Source organism: Ascochyta rabiei, chromosome 1 (assembly GCF_004011695.2).
Source record: "Ascochyta rabiei chromosome 1, complete sequence".
Classification (NCBI taxonomy): Eukaryota; Fungi; Ascomycota; class Dothideomycetes; order Pleosporales; family Didymellaceae; genus Ascochyta; species Ascochyta rabiei.
This window is the reverse complement of record NC_082405.1, coordinates 2,985,176-3,003,297: the sequence shown is the minus strand read 5'-3', so window position 1 is coordinate 3,003,297 and position 18,122 is coordinate 2,985,176. Positions and strand designations below refer to the sequence as shown.

The 18,122-nt window shown below is 52.5% G+C and overlaps 6 protein-coding genes across 7 annotated transcripts, besides 7 other annotated features; 2 read left to right on the top strand and 4 right to left on the bottom strand.

The window, feature by feature from the left end:
* Positions 1 to 158: 158 nt before the first annotated feature.
* Positions 159 to 210: a tandem repeat.
* A 90-nt stretch (positions 211 to 300) lies between these two features.
* Positions 301 to 329: a tandem repeat.
* Positions 330 to 364: 35 nt separating this feature from the next.
* Positions 365 to 397: a tandem repeat.
* An 18-nt stretch (positions 398 to 415) lies between these two features.
* EKO05_0000900 (eukaryotic translation initiation factor 5B) lies at positions 416 to 3,800 on the bottom strand (the record flags this gene model as incomplete). The annotated part of the gene is made up of 3 exons (XM_038936431.1): positions 416 to 659; positions 725 to 3,264; positions 3,324 to 3,800. The coding sequence occupies 3 exons, from the start codon at positions 3,798 to 3,800 to the stop codon at positions 416 to 418; spliced, it is 3,261 nt and encodes a 1,086-aa protein (XP_038803443.1).
* Positions 688 to 715: a tandem repeat.
* Positions 2,375 to 2,421: a tandem repeat.
* Positions 2,987 to 2,995: a tandem repeat.
* Positions 3,043 to 3,067: a tandem repeat.
* Positions 3,801 to 4,400: 600 nt separating the features above from the next.
* Positions 4,401 to 6,326, bottom strand: EKO05_0000899 (uncharacterized protein; the record flags this gene model as incomplete). The annotated part of the gene is made up of 1 exon (XM_038944833.1): positions 4,401 to 6,326. The coding sequence occupies one exon, from the start codon at positions 6,324 to 6,326 to the stop codon at positions 4,401 to 4,403; it is 1,926 nt and encodes a 641-aa protein (XP_038803442.1).
* A 664-nt stretch (positions 6,327 to 6,990) lies between these two features.
* Positions 6,991 to 8,517, bottom strand: EKO05_0000898 (uncharacterized protein; the record flags this gene model as incomplete). Its single annotated transcript, XM_038944832.1, has 1 exon — positions 6,991 to 8,517. The coding sequence occupies one exon, from the start codon at positions 8,515 to 8,517 to the stop codon at positions 6,991 to 6,993; it is 1,527 nt and encodes a 508-aa protein (XP_038803441.1).
* Positions 8,518 to 9,276: 759 nt separating this feature from the next.
* EKO05_0000897 (uncharacterized protein) lies at positions 9,277 to 11,602 on the bottom strand (the record flags this gene model as incomplete). 2 transcript variants are annotated; one of them, XM_038936773.1, is made up of 7 exons in its annotated part: positions 9,277 to 9,838; positions 9,889 to 9,902; positions 9,958 to 10,187; positions 10,234 to 10,923; positions 10,981 to 10,994; positions 11,051 to 11,252; positions 11,302 to 11,602. In XM_038936773.1, the coding sequence occupies 7 exons, from the start codon at positions 11,600 to 11,602 to the stop codon at positions 9,277 to 9,279; spliced, it is 2,013 nt and encodes a 670-aa protein (XP_038803440.1). The 2 variants fall into 2 exon arrangements, with proteins under 2 accessions (XP_038803440.1, XP_059491506.1); XM_059635523.1 differs by having other exon boundaries at positions 9,277 to 10,923.
* A 1,411-nt stretch (positions 11,603 to 13,013) lies between these two features.
* EKO05_0000896 (ABC-type xenobiotic transporter) lies at positions 13,014 to 14,758 on the top strand (the record flags this gene model as incomplete). Its single annotated transcript, XM_059635522.1, has 7 exons — positions 13,014 to 13,135; positions 13,202 to 13,378; positions 13,429 to 13,483; positions 13,531 to 14,126; positions 14,175 to 14,276; positions 14,369 to 14,479; positions 14,545 to 14,758. 7 exons carry the CDS (start codon positions 13,014 to 13,016, stop codon positions 14,756 to 14,758), a joined length of 1,377 nt encoding a protein of 458 aa, XP_059491505.1.
* Positions 14,759 to 16,649: 1,891 nt separating this feature from the next.
* On the top strand, positions 16,650 to 18,070 carry EKO05_0000895 (uncharacterized protein; the record flags this gene model as incomplete). Its single annotated transcript, XM_038936648.1, has 2 exons — positions 16,650 to 17,385; positions 17,436 to 18,070. 2 exons carry the CDS (start codon positions 16,650 to 16,652, stop codon positions 18,068 to 18,070), a joined length of 1,371 nt encoding a protein of 456 aa, XP_038803438.1.
* Between the last annotated feature and the right edge of the window lie 52 nt (positions 18,071 to 18,122).

The window sequence follows — 18,122 nt, the reverse complement described above, 5'->3', positions numbered from 1 at the left end:
TTGTACATCCAACTCTCACCAAGTTACCTAGATGGAAATACACGTGCCAAAAATACAATCTACCCCAAAGCGCCAGATCAAACACTCTCACCATCTCACAACAGGTTGTCTACTCTTCTCTCTACATCTGCACGGGGGGGAGAAGCAAGCGCACGGGTTGGATGGATGGATGGATGGATGGATAGGATGAGAGAGATGTGATGATGGATGCTAATGTACTATATTTCCTTTTTTTTTTTTTCTCGTCCGGGTGGGGATGGGATGGATGTAAAGGTTGGGTTTTGGGCATTTACTTGCTTCGTTGTTGTTGTTGTTGTTGTTGTTTTTGTCATCATACACGTCGGTTTCCCTGGCCAGGTTTGGGTCATGTTCATCTTCATCATATCTTCATCTTCATTATCGTGCAACATGGCGTCTACATGATGTCAAACATCTTCTTCAGCTCAATCAGCAGCTTCCACTCGTCCTGCGTCACGTCGCTGCGGAAGAACTCCTTCAGCGTGTCGATGCTCTTGCGGCTGATGGCCGAGTACAGCGTGTCGTCCTCCTCCAGGTGCCGGCCGTACATGGGCTGATTGGGGCCTTCGATTTTGACCGCCACCGACGGCTGGCCCTTTTTGCACACGGCGATTTGCTTGTGGTCGCGCTCGATCGAGGTACTGGCATCATGTTAGTTGAGACCTGTTGAAAATAAAAATAAAAATAAAAATAAAAAGACACGTACACTCTGCCGAGCTGGATGATTTCCTTGACGCCCGTGGCTGGGTTCTTCTTGATGGCGCAGACGGGTGTGGTCATCCTCAGGTTGCCGTCGATGACGTCGACACCAATCACGATGGGGTCCTTCTTGTTGAAGACGGCGACCGGGCGCAGCACGCAGGGGAAGACGGCCAGCATCTTGGACTCTTCCTTGCGCTGCTCCTCGAGCTGCTTCATGTGTGCTGTGAACTTGTCGAAGAGATGGTAGATGATGTCCGCCTCGAAGATCTTGACGCCAATCTCTTCCGCGTACGCTTTCGCGTCCTTGTCGACCTTTACGTCGAAACACAGCATCACCGCGTATTCGCGCGACTTTTCCAACATCACACCAGCGCGCAACACGTCCTTTTTGAACACGGGGCCGATGGAGATGGTGGCCACGGGAATCTTGGAAACGCGCAGGAACTCGAGCAGCGCTTCGAGGGAACCGAGAGTTGAAGCTTGCACAGACACTCCGCGGCCGGTCTTGGAGACTCTGCTGAGGAGATGTTCGAGGTCGCCCATGACTTCGTCCATGAGGTCTTCTTCGTCGTCGTTGGGGCCGACGACCAGCAGGCGCGAACCAGCAATGGCGGTGTCGAGGCCGTCGGCGGCAATCTTGATACCCATGGCTGCCTTGACTTCCTTGTTGTGCACATACTGCGACTTGACTCGCAGCTCCTTCATCTCCGCGGGCGTGAGGAGCGCTCGCACGTTGGTGACAATCGGCTCGGGGTTACCACAAAGCACGATCCGGTCGCCTTCGTGGAGAACACCGTTGGACAGGATCACGTCGATGGTAGTACCAAGACCCTCGATGACCTTGACTTCCAGCACAGTACACTCGACTTCAGACAGGTACATGAGGTTGTTGGTGAGTCGGTTCTGGGTGAGGTTGACGATGAGCTTGATCATGTCGGGGATGCCCTCTCCAGTGTGCGCGGAGGTGGGGCACACCGAGACGTACTTGGAAATGCTCTTGTTCTTGTAGTGGATTTCAGAGTTGAATCCCTGTTCAGCCAGCTGGGTGCGCACAAACGTCCATCGCTCCTCAAACTCGGACTGGACCGACGCCTTCTGGAGGTTGAAGCTGTCCTCGAAGCCGTTGTTGTCGATCTTCTTCCAGCCGAACAGACGATCGATCTTGTTGAGCGCGACGATGAAGGGGGTTCTCCTGTCACGGAGCAGCTTCATCGACTCGATGGTCTGGGGCTCAAGACCGTGCATGATGTCGATAACCAGAATGGCAATATTGCAGAGCGACGAGCCGCGAGATCGCAAGTTGGTGAAAGACTCGTGACCAGGTGTGTCGATAACCAGGAGACCGGGCACGTTGAACTTGAAGCTGCGGTCCTTGTTGACCACGGCCACCTTCTTCTCCAGAGCCTCGACGGGGAAGTAGGTGGCACCAATCTGCTGGGTGATACCTCCGGCCTCGCCTTCCTGGACGTTGGTCTGACGGATCTTGTCGAGCAGCTTTGTTTTACCGGTGTCGACGTGACCGAGAATGCAGCAAATGGGCGATCGCAGGTTGTCCTTGGAACGCTGGGCCAGGGCAGCCTCGTGTGCCTCCTTTCGTCGCTCGGCGGCCGCCTGCTTACGGGCGGCTTCAGCCCGTTGTGTGGCAGTCCCCTGCTCGTCCTCGGAGGAGTCGTCCTCGCTGTCGTCGTCGGAGTCTTCCTCAGACTCAGAGTCCGAGTCGGCGGCTGTCGCAGCAGGCTTCGCAACGGTCTTGTCAGCGGGCTCAGGCGCTGCGTCTGCGACCTTTGCTGCCGCAGCCTTGGCCTGATCTGCCTTGTTCGCCTTGCGCTCCTCCTCCTCGTCGGTATCGACGTCCCAGCTGTCCTTGACGTCGTCCAGTTCGTCAGCCTGGGCCTCCCAGTCGTCCGCCGAGTCCTCTCCCTTCTTAGCATCGGCGTCGGCGCGAGCCTTCTCGGCCTCTGCAGCGGCTGCTGCAGCTTGCTCTTCAGCCAGCTTGAGCTCTGCGAGCTTCTTCGCAGCCTCTTCGGCTTCGCGGGCTTCCCGCTCCTTCTGCTCCTGCTGCTGCTTCCTCTTCTTGCGGTCGTCGTACTTTGGCTTCTTGGCCGCTTCTGCCTCGCCCTCGAGCGCGGCCACCTTGGCGCCACTCTCGAGCATCTGCTTGAGACGCAGATCGGCCTTCGCCTTGGCCTCTTTTTGCGCCTTGGTCATGTACTTGCCCTCTTTCTTGAGCTGCTCGACCTTTTCCTTCTCGCGCTGCTTCTTGGCCGCCTTGGCCTCCTCCTTGCGCTTCGCTTCCTCTTCCGCGAGCCTCTCCTCTTCCTCGGCGCGGGCCTTGTCTTCGGCCTCGAGGCGAGCCTGCTCCTCCTGCTGCTTTCGCAGCGCCTCCTGTTGCTTCTGGAGCGCTGCAAGAGCCGCGGGCACCTTCTTCTTCTTGCCACCGGCGGCAGCAGCAGGCTCGGGGGTGGGTGCAGCGACTTCGACGGGTTTGGCCTCGACGGCCTTGGGCTCGGGCTTCACAGGACCGGTGGCCTTCTTCTTTGCAGCCTGGAGTGTTCGCGTTAGCTTTTGAAAAAAAAAACGCTGTGACTTCCATGCAAACATACCATCTCCTTCTTTCGCTGCTTCTCCTTCTCCTTCTTCTCCTTCTCCTTCTCCGCCTTGGTCTTCATGCGCGGCGCCTCGGTGGGCGCCTCTTCCGCAGGCGCCTCTTCCGCAGGCGCCTCTTCCTTCGGAGCAGCGGCACCGCCCTTCTTGTTCTTCTTGCCGTAGTTGCCAGCGAAGACGTCGTCGTCGTCCTCGAAGCTGGCCTCCTGGGGCGCCTTGTCTGCGAAGGCGTCGCCGGCATCGGCGGCCGGGCGGTCTTCACCCTCGACCTCTGTGTTGGCGCCCTTCTTGTTCTTCTTCTTGCCTCGCCTCTGCAGCGCGGCCATCAGACCGCCGCCCGCCTCGTCCTCGGCGCCAGCTCCCTCGGCGGCCTGGGCCTCCTGTGCAAGGGCATCGTTTTCGGTGGTGACGGTTTCGCCGAGCTCGGCCTCCCAGTCGTCGTCCTGCTGCTTCTTCTTTCCCTTCTTGGGCGCCATTCTGTCGCTTGGGGCTGTTGGGGTGCGAAAGGTGCAGTCGCTCGAGCGTATGTGCAGCGCCGGCGGGAAGGGCTCCTGTGGTGGCGGGGTGGGCAAGGGCAGGATCAAAGTCACAAAGTTGCCAATGCACGGCTCGAAGTGGAGCCTGGAGACTGGCTAGCCGCTCTGGAGGATCCCGTGAGTCAAACACTAAGCCAGCCAAGGCCTGGATCTGGCAGGCAAGTGACGAGAAGTGGAAGCGTGAGGCAAACGCACACAGCCGTCGAATTTCGTCTGCTGCTCCCACTGTTCCCAGTGCCGCTACATGGTGGGGGCGGTCCGTGCACACTACCGTTGGAACTTGGTACGTTGGCGTGCGTCAACACCACGTCCACACCTCAACCCCAAAAGACGGTTCCTTTTTCAACCCCACAGATTTTTTGCGCCCATGCGTCCACCACGCTAGACTTCCTCGTGTAGAGACGACCGATCATGCACATCAGGTGCTGTCACCACGAGGGTACACGCGTAGTATGTCTGTCGTTGCATGGCTTTATATTGTTGATGCACGTTGGTTCAAGCTCTCTTATTACAATACAAGAATATTTTCAAGCATTCCTGCTAAGTCCCATTCGCCGGCTGCTCATACCCTTTCCCGTCAACAGTCGTTGTCAGCGTCCCATTGGCTTCGAAGATATTCGTCATCGCATCGATGCTGAGATGGAACCCGCCTGGACTCGTTACTTTGGTCCCCGTCACCTCTCCAGCCTTCGTCTGCACGATGTCAGAGTACCAATCTAGCTTGTTCTCCCAGAGGTTGGGAGGCGTCGTGGTTACCTCGACGTCTTCATACCCGTTCAAGACATGCTCCCCATTGTCGGCGTAGTTGGTGTAGTTGACGGCGACGCGGGTGGTGGATGCACCGTCAAAGAGACGGACGTTGGCGTGGCCCGAGATCTTGCCGGTGAGAGTGTAATTCCCAGGGTGTACGCCAAGTGGCGACGGCGGTGGAAAGCCAGGCTTGAACGGCGCAGCCCACGGCAGGTAGTCTGGGACCTCGTACACTTTCTTTGGCGGTGCGGGCTTACGACTTGTCAGTCTTGCAAGCATGACGCGATACTCCCTCCCGCCCTGTGCCGTTGACTCTGGACACTCCAACGCATTCTCGCCCCCACAGGCCGGCGCGCTGACAAGGGCCTGCCAATACACGATCGTGGTGCCATCGGGCGAGAATGCTGGATCAGCGCGACCGTTCCAGTTGGGATCGTTCACCGCGCCATTGTTCTTGTCCCCTGCAGCGTTGACCTGCTGCCCAAAGTACTCTCCACGGTCGCCGTATCGATCAATCAATATCGGCTGGAAGAACCGCCTCACGCCGTTGTTCCTCGTGCTCGCCGCCGCCATAACGGCCACGAGATCCACCAGCGGCGGCACACCCCTCAAGCCGGCCATCCACATCTGTCTCTCGCTCCCTCTCGTGTCCATCGTAACGAACCACTCGTCATCCGCCGAAAACGCCATTGGGTCCGCGTATTCCGGATGGCTCGTCAGGCGCCGCACCACTCCCGTTTCGACATGCACGGCATAGAGATCAATGTTCGTAGATTCCGTCGGATAGCCAATGTACGTGATCTCGTTTCCCGAGCCGCTAAATCCACGCAGTTCGCCAACTGTGATTGCGTCGTCGTCAATCGTAAGCTGCGTGCCGTTCGCGCTGAGAGGCGTGGCGCGTGTAGGATCTACGAGTAGATTCACGTCAACTAGGTCGTACCGAGGAGCAGAGGGTCCATTATCAGTCGGTGCGGCATTGAAGGCTAGCCGTCCGAAATAGGCAAACTGACCGCCTGCGGTAAACGAGCTCCAGCCGATGTGGCTGTCGTCGGGGTGAACGCGTAGTTCTCGAGGCGTGCTGTTGGTGCCAGGCCAGTGGATGGGGTAGATGTGAATGCGATCGGGCGTGCAGGATTCACTGCTCAGTTGCTCGCCGTCACAGTCGAGGATGTTGTGGCCCCAGATCGCTTTAGTGCCGCTGCGAAAGACATGTGGATAGTCTTTTTTGGAATCCAGGCTTTGGGCATTTCCCGCCGGTACACCGCAGCTGAGGCACTTCCACGGGTCGCCGTTGCTGAAGCTGCTTCCGTCCGCTTTGATGAGCATCACCTGCTCGCCGTCGTAGATGCTCGCTGCCTCAGGTGCCGCTGGAGCACCGACAAACTCGGCGTTCACAACCACGTGCTTTCCATCTGGCGTGAAGTCTCCGGATTGGAATTTCTGGTTCGTTAGGTCGCGTGCGATGCAGCCCGTCCTGCGTGGATTGATGTCGACCGAACATGATCCGCATTCACGATTTGGCGCAACGGGCGGTAAGGGCAGCTCGACGACCTCGATCTCTTCTGGATCTGGAGGCGAATGTACGCGATCTTGCGTCTTTACAGGTCGATAAGCGCTTGAAGTGTCGGGATGTTGCTGCAGAAGTCCGAGATTCTCGGTTATGGAAGCGGACGCGACGCCCTGTATAGCTACGATGATTGCAAGCAGATGCATCATGATGTTTAGTAGCTAAAATCAGATTTATTCGTTGAGGATACTGGGATGATTGTCGATACGTGGGGTTCATTTTAACCTCCCTCGAGATTCGTTGGGGTATGAAGGGCGGATTCCACCTGCGCAGCGTCTGGAAGATCTGATACCGTTTAATGCCGCGGCATGTACGGGAAACCGTGTAGCAAGATTCCCCAACGTAATTGGAATGATGCGTTGAAACGTAGTAATGCAACTTGCACGATAAGTGCTTCGCATTGAGGTGAGGTTGGGTACGCTACTCTCCAATGTAGTCTAGCCGATACGCCGTATAGCGTATTCCAGCTTAGCTCAAGCGTCGTACAGCGTATACAGTGAATGAAAAATTGCGTACCGCTCCTAATCGTATGTTTCAGCTGCCCTATAATTGAGTGAAATCGCTCAGTTTGAGCTTAAGCTCTCTGCAAAGAACACTCATCTGCATCAATATTAGAAATAGCTAGAGACAAAAAGAAGAGTATCAAAAGTATCTCTTTCTTCGCAGGCGGCATTACTTCCATATCTATCTCCCTTACCGCTCCTCAAGGCACTGCGGCACATTCCCTTTCCAGCAGTTTATGGGGCACCACAACTGCTGTCATTCACACCACCAATGGCACCAAGGCTTCCATATTGACTGGGTGAAACATCATCACACGCAGCTGTACGATGCCGCATCCGACGGGTCGCCTCCTTTGTAGATCGACGATAGCGGATACAAGCACAGCTCCTGCTTCCACATCGACCCGTTCACGGTACGGCTAGCAGCCAATATCTGCGGTACGTCGCCGTTCTCCACCCACGATACCAGCGCACCCAGAGGATCGGTTGGCGCAGCACCTACACCTCCGCTGCAATGGTCGACTCCTGGCGCCAGGTAAATGCGGTAGAAATCCGTCGCGTTCGCATCTAGAGCTAGCACGCGGTCATAATAGTTGATTGTGCCGTTGAACGGAATCAACTGATCGGTCATGCCATGCCATGTGATCATCTTGCCGCCCGCGTTCTTGAATTCGGATAGATCAGGATCACTAGTGCCGATAATAGACGTGTACTGCTGTACCGAGGCGTGGAAAGCTGCATCCCACGCAGCTTGAGTGTAGTTGTACAGGTCAAAGGCAGGGTCCTTCTGGATGAAGAGTCTATGCCAATCTGCCGAGATCAGAAACGGTGACCCAGTGCAATTTCTACCGTCCCGGTCACAGGTGGTACCTGCAATAGCGCTCAAGGGCGCGCCGAGAGCGATACCAGGCCATTGCACATTCCCTTTCCCATCTGTGGCTCCCGTCCAGGTGGCTCTGGCGATTTCCGCAGCTTCGAACGAGATTGAACCCGTGATGTTTCCACAAGTGTACTGTTGGCCAACAACAGTGCTGGGGTCGAAATCGCACGAGCCTGTCAATCCCACAATACCATCTTTGAACCCGTCTAGCTCATCACACGCACTAATTGCTGCAGCAGTGATTGAATCGAGCTCACACTGATTGGGAAAATATCCAAGCTTGTGCATAATGAACTGAGGCCAGAACATGACAGGAATAAACTCGGCCCAATTGACTGCTGGTGCTTGCGCTAATATGCCATCGTAGGCATCCGGATACCGCTGAGCCATCATAAGACCCTGTCTGCCTCCAGTGGAACAGCCCGACCAGTACGATTTCGAGATCGGCTTGCCATAGTAGGCCTCCGTCAGCTGCTTGCCAAGAACGGTCATGTCGTTGAGTGCTACCGACGCGAAATTTTGAAGAGCATACAGGTTGACGTTGCCTGGGCTCAAGAGCGCCCAGTAGTCCGCAGTCTGGCCGAGAGCATCATGACCTCCATCTGTGGAGACGGCGGCGTAGCCTCGCGAGATGGCCGGGACCATCTCAGATGGGGATCCAGTAGCCCAGCCACCCCCTCCTACACCCTGGAATCTGCCATTCCATGCGCTTGGGAGTCCGAGCCAAACCTTGATGAGATCGTCCTGACCCGGATGGGTGTAAGTGAGTGTCACATTGCAGAAGCTGATGGATGTGGACTCAAGCGTCGATTCAACAGCATCGATGGTAAGAACAGAGGCTCCATATACACTTGGCGTTGATAGTGCGCTCGCAACGCAATTTGATACAGTGGGATAACTGTTTGCGGACAGGACGGGAGAGGAGAGTAGGAACAGAGCTTGGCTTTTGAGTAACATGATTGCACGAGCACCAAGCAGGAATCCTGCAAGTTTGGACCGTTTTTGGCGGTACCGCCACCTTTATACATATTAGCGGGCGAGCGACGGCACAGATTGCTTACTCTCTTCTGATCTGCATGATTCTGACATTACTCACTAGAACATAAGAGGAGCTAGAACTATTAGTCAGATGAGAATGCGTTAAAATAGGTTCATCGTTACACCTTTGCCTCCATTTATGTGAGACCCGACATGAAGTGCCGGTATTCGCAGATGGATAACCTCTAGGCAGGAAGGAAAGTGCGGTGTGTAGATTGTGTGGGGTGCCATGCATCTGTACCCCGCAACTCACCTAGTCCTCTCTTGAGTGGCTCGCTTCGAGCTTACTGGTTGTCGTGTTTCCTGAAAACGCGCAAGGTACTCTCAAATGTCAGCTTGATCCTAGCAGGTTTCTTTTTGGCACGGATAAAGACAATAATGAGCGGATTTGAGTGCGATCGAGAGGCTTGTGTATCTGTGGCGCGATGGCCGAGGTTCATTGGCTTTCCTGGCCTGCAAGAACGAACCTAGGTGGATGGAACTATAGAATACTACCAGTATTATGTTAGGTTGGCTTCTCTAGCTGCGGTGACCTATGTGCGCTGTGACTTCGAAGCCCTGCATTTGGAAATACCACATCGTATCAGATTGTGCGCACGATGGTGACTTGATGTTTGTTCGTTCCTTGTGAACGCTCTTTGATGCTTATGTGTCACTTCGACGTCTACCTCAGCTGCTTCACAACTGAACATCGAAGTCGTTTGGATCTGGCATTTGCATGTCGTCGCCAGCTTCCATGAGATTCATCAAGTATCTCGATCCCGAGAACCAGTCTTGGATCGAGTTCTGGGGTGCCCCGATGGACGTGTATCCCACGCCAAAAGCTTCTGGTCCTTGCGGACTCGCTGAGTTTTGCATGTTTGCGAAAGAATCCATGGCTGTTGGAACTGCAGGCGCATATCCAGTCATCGGCCAAGCCGAATTAGGTACGAGACCTAGAGCGCTCAAGTAAGGATCGAATTGTGTCATGGTGCTGGGATCAATTCGGGCTCCGTCCGCTGTGGTGTAGAAGCTGTTGGAAGTCGGTTGGGACACGCTCTGTGCTTGACTTCTAGAATCGCTTTTCTTGGCTTGAATGTATAGCTTGGCCACTTGAAGGAAGAGATGACACATCTTGTAGAGTTTGTCCGCGCCTTCGGAATCTGTCCGGCACGATTCAAGGCTAGCAACAAACTGTGAGAGCGTGTCAAGATCAACGGGGTCAGGCTGCTGGATTGCATTACAGAAGACAACGATGAAGCTAAAGACGGGTTAGCAAAGTCAACAATTCTAGAGATGAGCATGTCGTACGGTGTGAAAGGCGCCTGTCATGAACATTAGCCACTGTGTATGTAGATACCCTACCACAAGTTTGCATACCTGGAGAACAGACCAATGAATATAGCCCGACCAAAGCTTTTCGTTCCCTTTTATATTGAACTGAGCATTGCATCTCTGATGCGCGACAAGTGCAGCTCGTGAATACTCCAAGCATTCTTGGCTGAAGGTGACATTATCAGAGCTCACGGCGCGCTGAATGAGAGCACACGTTGAATAATGCACGACCACGTCGGCGTGGAAGAACACGTCTTCTACCTGCTCAAACGAACCTAAGGAGGTTAACTTAGCATCCTCGTGAATCAAGGTCGATCATACCCTGGATATATTCGTCTGGCGGAAGTGAAGCTCCAAAAGGTGGCTGCCCTAAACGCTTACGCTTTGATGGGACCTCTGTGTCGTTAGGGCTTGCCAGCGCTATTTTTCTCCTCTTCGACAAATCTTCACCGATAGTGAGAGGTGAAACGTCCATAGCGCTGGCTTCTCCGCGTTCGTACCACGCCTGATTCATGGCATTGACAAGATCGATGGCCGTGCGCGTGCGTGCTTCTGGCGATGTGAGGAAAGCAGCAGGACTGAAGAGTTTTTCGTACGTCTGTCCTTGGACTTTGGCAACCTTGATCCAGTAGGTAATCATCTGGTTGGCTCCCAAAGCCATCGCTGCTGGAGTAGGTGTCGAAGTAATCAAGGGCAAAGACATGTCCCAATCCTGAATAACACTCGCACGACCTAAACGCAACGAGAGCTGCTTGTCGAACATGTATATCATCCAAAAGAGGTGGATTTTAGAGTTCCGTTCCTCTTCTTTGTCATTCTGGAAGGTCTGGTACCGGTGGTAACCCATGATCTGGCTCGTACCAGCGGCCATGGTGGTCAGGACCCACGCAAGTGATGGCTTGCACATCTCGATGGCGCAAGCAGCACCGAGAACAAGTGCCATAACATTTTCATAGCTAGCTGGTATGAAGACATCAAGCTGGCTGACAGCCACCTCCATGTGGTATTTACCTGCAGGGGCTATATATCAGTATACCGCACGCGTTTTATTAAAGTCATGGCACGCACACATCACTGCGTATCTTCCGAAATGTTAGAGCTTCGCTTGCTGTGATCGAGATAGAATGGAGATCCTTACCTACGCAAATTGCTTGTATCCAAAGCCCCGGACCAGGGCATCGTCGAGAAAACGGTAAATAGGTTGTATCCTACTCCATATGCCAGGATTCGACGGGGCGCGTCGCAATGTCCCGGATCTTCGTATCCCTCTTCGAAGATTTCAAACAAGTTGCGCATCTTGAAAAACGGGAATATAACTGCAAAAGCCATCGTAGGATATTCTGCCAGCATTAGCGATGATACAAAATCATCTGTGATTGAGCTGCGTACTCGTAGCCCTTTCAAGCATCTCTTTGACTACAGGCCAAGGTGGTCTTTCAAGCTTGCCTGCATCAACCTCCGAAAGCGAACGGTTGATCAGAGAGTGGGTGGTAGAAGTTGTAGGTATATTGACATGCCCTTGGCGCGTGACTAGCTCACCCAGCGCATTCAGTGCTGATCTGATCTCTTTGTTCTGGCCAATAGACGGAGTACTACCAACGACTTTCGTAAGAAGCTCACGCGCATAACCGGATTGACTGTTGATGGCCGTTTCGCCCTCAAAGGGTGTAGGCGTTGTCGCTTCTGCCATGGCTACTGGAGCGTTACGAGAACCTACTCGGCTCCCTACACGGCTAGGTCGTGACTGACTGCTTGGCTCGGTGGGATTGTTTTCCAGATCTAGATCGCCCAGCTTGGATGCAAGCCTGGCAAGGAGATTCTCGATTCCGGACAGTCTGTCCTCAATGCGGTCGATCTTCTTCTCGCTTGTCTTTTTGTCAGCATCCAAAACACAACAGTGCTTGTTCTACAGGTGCAACATGGTTACGTGCGGGCTTGAGAGAACCTACTATTCTTCGGAAATGTGAACCCGCTGTCTTGCTGTCTTTTGTACTGGGGCTGTTGTTGTGCAGGCTTCACGAGTTAGTGACTTCGGCGTGATGGACAATTCCCATGCGAGTATAGATACGCAAAGTGTAAAGCCGCAAGAGATGATCAGTTGACTCGTTAGAAAGCATCTAGGAGAGTTTGGTACGGTATCGCTGCAGGAGTTCATTTGATTTCTGTGAAGCGTCCTGAATCTCCAATTCACCTGCCACGCATGGATGGTGGCAAACGTGGCGGAGCAGCATCACACATGCATGAGAACTATCCACTTACTAAGTTTGCTTGCTCTGCAATTCGAACAAGGAGCAGATCGATCGCATCGTATTTTCCGCGTTCTGCAAGAGTCGCACTGGAAGGACCGTGAGTGTGCAATGTACTGTTTGCGACTGAGGTTTCCTCATACCGCACGCTTAGCGTTTGAACCATCTAAGTCCATCTCATCGCCCATATTGGGCAGTTTGGCAACCTGATCGCGCGTTACGCGAGGAGTGCGAAGTTGTGAAGATTTGTCTAGCACCGGGAATCCCGCGGCAAGATTTTTGCAACAATTGGCCTCAGCCACCCCACAACGACCACCGATAAATGTTGGAGACTTCACGAGACGCGATTGAAGAGGCTTCGCTGATGCAGGTGGTCATCAGCATATTGCGATGCAGAGAAAGAGAGTGGTTGAGTACTGGCGGTGCAACACAAAGGCACGTGCAGCACAAGGCGAGAGTCGATTACGTCATCACACTCGTTAAGCCATCGATCATTGCAAAGAATGTAATCAAGCTGGGCGAGCCGAGAATTCGTTGCTTTCAGTGGAACACATAAATTCAGTTTTCACTGACTTACCAGGGCGCGACAAAGAATCCAACTATTAACGCGCTGTCACGTGCCCTTGTGCCTGGATCTGCGAATTTTTCGGAAACACAGCCCTGTTTGACTTCCCACCGCCTTGGCATCTTGGCATAGGGCGGGCGGGCGGAGATTGCCTGAGGCAGCTATTGTTGTCCCGGCGCGCGCGGGATCCGTGTCTGGTGGTTCAGTAGTCGCCATCATGATGTGGCAGGTGCACTGAGATGAAATTATTCTCAACTCAATAAACACTACAATCATCATCGGCGAACAGCATGTCGCCGGTAGGGAAACCTGGACGGTCGCCTCCCAGCCGCAACAGCGAAAATGAGAAGAAGGGTGCAGGCTCGGTCGATGACGATATTAAGCCAGACGATGCCCAAGGTGGAAAGGGACCGTACCTAGTAAGCACACAGACTCACAGTGGCTACAACAGACTCACATCCTAATGGCATTTCTTCAGATGGGCAGACAAGACAAGCTGGTTGCTCGACAGCATAGCTTTCAGTGCGGCCATTGCTGCGGACACTCTCCTCCCTATAATGGACTTGGTATTTGAAAAGCTCGTGACTGCTTTTAACGGGTTTGCTGTTGGCACTATTGGACCAGCTGGATACCGTTTCCAAGTGAACAATTACACGTAAGGCACTCGGTAGTGAGGTCGCAAAACACTGTTGCTAACATGTCCAGCCTGTACTTCGTGTATCTGTTCGTCGCCAAATTTGCTCTTGTCTATATCCACTCCGTAAGCCAACACCCTTGCGATGCGTCTGCGCGTTCTCAACTTGCTAGGTGTTAATCTCGATCGCCGCCATTCGAGCCACATGGGCACCCCGCATCGACCTCAGCAAGCATATCCTTCGACAAAACATAGCTTACTTCGATTCAGATGCTGCCGCGTCTGTAACCGTCCAAGCTACTACCAACGGCAACAGCGTCAATGATGACATCTCAGAGAAGCTCACTCTTACCATACATGGTGTTTCCACCTTTGTCTCTGCCTTTATTGTGGCCTTCATCATCCAGTGGAAGCTCACTTTGATCACGATTGGCATTGTCCTCACCATTTTTATTGTGACAGGCATTTGTGTTGGCATTGACACGAAAAATGGAGCACAGCTTCTCCCAATCTATTCTAAAGCTGGGTTAATTGCAGAAAAGGTGTTTGCTACCGTTCGAACAGTTCACTCTTTCCGACTCAACCCGCTCTTATCCAAAAGATACGACAAGCTCCTCGGCGATGCTATGGAAGTAGGTATGAAGAAGTCGCCAAATCTCGCAGTACTGTTCTTACCTGAGTTGTTCTGTGTATACTGCGGGTATGGTCTGGCTTTCTGGCAAGGTATTCGTCGATACCAAAGCGGCGAGATCAGTGAGGTTGGTGATGTGTAAGTTGTGACATGCACACTTCTGAGCAGCTGCTGACTGGTTCCTAGCTTCACCGTGACCATTGCTGTTATCTTTGCTGCGACAGCAATGACTCAAATCGCACCCCAGATTCTTGCATTGGAAGCTGGGTTCAGTCGTCGTCTTCGGAGGTTCGTGCGCTCCGCTTATGAAAATTAAACTCGCGACTAACAGAGTCAATAGCCTTGCCTCCACTTGTATTTGCTGGCGACATCCGAATCAGATTAGAGTTCAAGCTTGAAGAAGAAACAGGTGAACGATTCGCGAGGAGTGCGGCTCTTGCTGCCGAAGCTGTCTCTGCTATTCGCACGCTGTCTAGCCTGGCACTCGAGAAGTATGTCCTTAATCAATATCAGGAGCGTCTCAGTGGCGTTGCCTTAGGATCTACGAAAGCTTCAGTTCTATGATGTTCTGGTATTTCCTCTCACAATCGGTATCTTTTTTGGCCATGGCACTAGGCTTTTGGTACGGCGGCCGCTTGATCAGCTACTACGAGTATACGATAACAAAATTCTTTACTATGTTCATTGCAGTGGTTTTCTCTGAAGAAGCTGCTGCCGCCTTCTTCTCGTACACCACCAGCTTGATCAGGACAACGACAGCCGCCAACTAAATATTCTGGTTGCGTCGGTTGCAGCCAGTTGTACAGGAAGTAGTCTCTAAATTGCCCTTTGACAATGGCAACGAGATGGGTCCAACACGTATTGAGGTGCAGGATATTGCATTTTCGTACGCGTCTCGGCCACACGCCAAACTATTCGAAGGGGTCAATGTTAACGTGAATCACGTCTTTAACACATTCTTTACGCACCACTGACCAATTTGTAGGTCCGTCCTGGTCAATTCATTGCCTTTGTTGGCGCAAGTGGCTGCGGTAAATCCTCACTCATCTCACGCCTAAAACGTTTCTACGACCCCATTTCTGCGCGCATATTGTGTGATGGCACGGCTCTGCCTGAGCTATGTCCACGATCACCAAGTTGCACAATACTTGAGATTTGCAGGCTCGAGGGATGATTTTCCTGATGTCACAAAATATAACGCCACACTAGCGACAGCATTTGAAGGTGGTAAATCAGTCTTGATTTCGGAGATTCAAATTATCACTGGCAGCCACACACACCCACATACCACGAGCTGCACAGCAACGAGCTTCCAGGACCAAGACACTTTGAGGAGTGGTGCCACGTATAATACTCCAGAAACAGCTACCTTAAGCAGAAGACGGAATGCATAGGCAACAATATTCGCATCACGCACAAGGCAGCAGCAATGGAAACTGGCGAAGTGTTTTATTACTCACGCGATGACGGATATAGCATACACGTCGTGATTTCAGGATGACAAAGTCACAATTGTTACCCGAATTCTCGCTCCAAATTGATTCATATTCCATTCTCTCCAGCAGATGGACTGATTTTACAGCCTTGTTTGATGCGATTTTCAAAGTACAAACTGCAGTATGTGTGGATGACAATAGTATCTCCAAGGAGATTTCACTCAAAGGAGCGACTCAACGCATTTTTTGACAATTAACAGACAAAATTTATCCCAGAGGAAATCATAAAATGCAATGGACGGCGTTGTAACGCTCATAGACAGCAAAAGACTTGTACTATCCAAGATCCGAAAGTTTATGGACTGTTAGTAACCAAACTGAAGCATCGAGGTCATTGATCTAAAGCATGTAGTACTAGTGGTGACCCAGATTCTCTGATTTGGCATACAGAAAACTATCTAGCGTCTATTGCATGTGAGGTTACGTGCGTCCTATATAGTATGCTAGAGAGTGGCGTTCCGGCCTTACATGCGTCACGCATGCTTCATAGAGCTAGACCCACGGATGCCCTCGACATCTTCCATAAACCAAATCATAGGTTCGTCACTTTCTCGCTCTTGTGCCTCCCGTAGATTTCCTGAAGGCTGTTGTGCTTCACCGTCGCCTCAGCTAGCGCCAAGCCGTTTCAAATAATTGCCGCACCCAATCACCGGCAACCGTCAACTTCAAAAGCATGTCGGATACCGTGTCATACGCAACAGCACAGCGACAGTTCTGTCTCTTCTTTCTCCCTCTCACATTCCTCGTCTTGGCTACCTTTTGGCCTCAATCCTTAGTTTCAAGGATGCTGATCATATCCCATGCCCAAGATGCCGTTTCGCAAGTTGCCTCTTCCGATCGTTGTTTTATGACGGCACTACCCACAAGTACGGAGACTGGAGACAATGTATTACGGAGAAGTTGGTCCGGGCGGCAAACTCCCAAGGCTGTCAACCCGCATCTAAAGGATTGGCAGCCCCAGTCTCTGAACCCTTTCTCCTTCCCTTCCGTTCTCGCCTGAGCTGGGATACCGATCCGCTCGTGGACACCAAGTCATATCTTCTTATTTTTGGATCGGGATCACGTTCCTTTCGTTGTCCTGGAGACTTCATTTACCCATTAGCACGCGCTCACCTGTGGCGCTACCTGCGTGTGTAGCTTTCAGATACTGTCGACTCGTTCAGTCATGTCACGCTATCAATTTCGACGGCTTTCGCCTATTCAAGTTCCAGCCACTCGTTCAAAGCGACAAGAGGCCGGTCTTGGTGCCGTTGGTCCTGGGAGTGAGGGGGAAGGCCTGGAAAGCCCGGACTCACCTGACAGTAGTCCTTCCACAACTGGCGCTCCATCTGGTGATAAATCAGGATCTGATGATGATGATGGCGCGCTACCATCACCAAAGGAGAGCGTTACATCAATCATCACCATGCCAAACTTATCGACATCAAAAGCAAGCTCTAGTTCGACATCACTGCCATCCACATCGAGCTCCGGCCCAGCATCCACTATATCTAGTCGACAGTCTGTCACGTCAATACCATCATCAACAAGTACGCTGAGGTCAAATTCTTCTCCATCATTTGCACCGACACCCACATCACAAGGCATCGGCGCCATATCACCCCCTGGAGCTTACCCCACATCAGTGTTGATTGTCACTTCAACAATATTGAGCTCTACCACCTTGCCCACCTCTTCCGCGTCTTCCACGTTCATATACTCTAGCAAAACACAGGGTTTTTCGGGTAAAGTCGCTCGACCAACACAACCACTCACTGCCACAATCTCGTTGCTGCCACCATCACCTCCAGATTTTACTGGAAGTCCTGCAGAAGATAACGATTCGCCAATAAGGAAACGGCCTGAGCATACATTGATGAGTAAAGGTGCCGAAGCTGCCGCTGTCACTCTGAGTATAATTGGTACGTCACGTATGTAAAGCTTGTATGAATGGCCACTGATTCTGTTCAAGGCGCTATAGCACTTGTAGTGGGCATTATTTTATATTGTAGAAGACGTAGACGTCGACGAGATGAAAAGCTCGAAGCTGAATTGGAGCGCGACGCCGCCAACTATGCCGCCATCCGCGCCTCAGAAACAGCACATGTCAACAACGCCATTGCACCCTTCGCAGCAAATGGGCCGCACATGACCCAATCCACAAACCGGAGCAACACTTTGTTCGGTCCAGGCTCCTACGCCCGGCCAGAAACAGTCTCCTCCACCCTCGATCGATCACACATCGCTATGCCTCAACCCACACCGAATCCTTTCGCAGACCCTCCTCTCAATAAAGCGTATGATGTGCTCGCTGGGAGACCACGATCAACAACCCTCACAGATCGTGGAAGCTGGGTTAAAAACCCGTTCAAAGATCCCGAAAGTGAGCGTTTCGATCCGTTTGGCGAACTCCAGGCCAAAGCGCGGCGGGAGCGAGTCAAGCTGGTTGAGATCGCACGGAGAGAGGCAGAGTTGGAGCGGCAGTTCGAGGAAAAGGAGAAAATGGGTTTGATCCCACCACAGCGGGCGTTGGATAGAAAGGGCAGTGGGGTTACCTTGAAGGGGCTAGGGGTGTTAGATCGGAGTGATAGGGGTGCCTACAGGTAGTAAGATATTATTCGTAGAAATCCAAGATTTTTAAAATGAATATGTCGTAAAC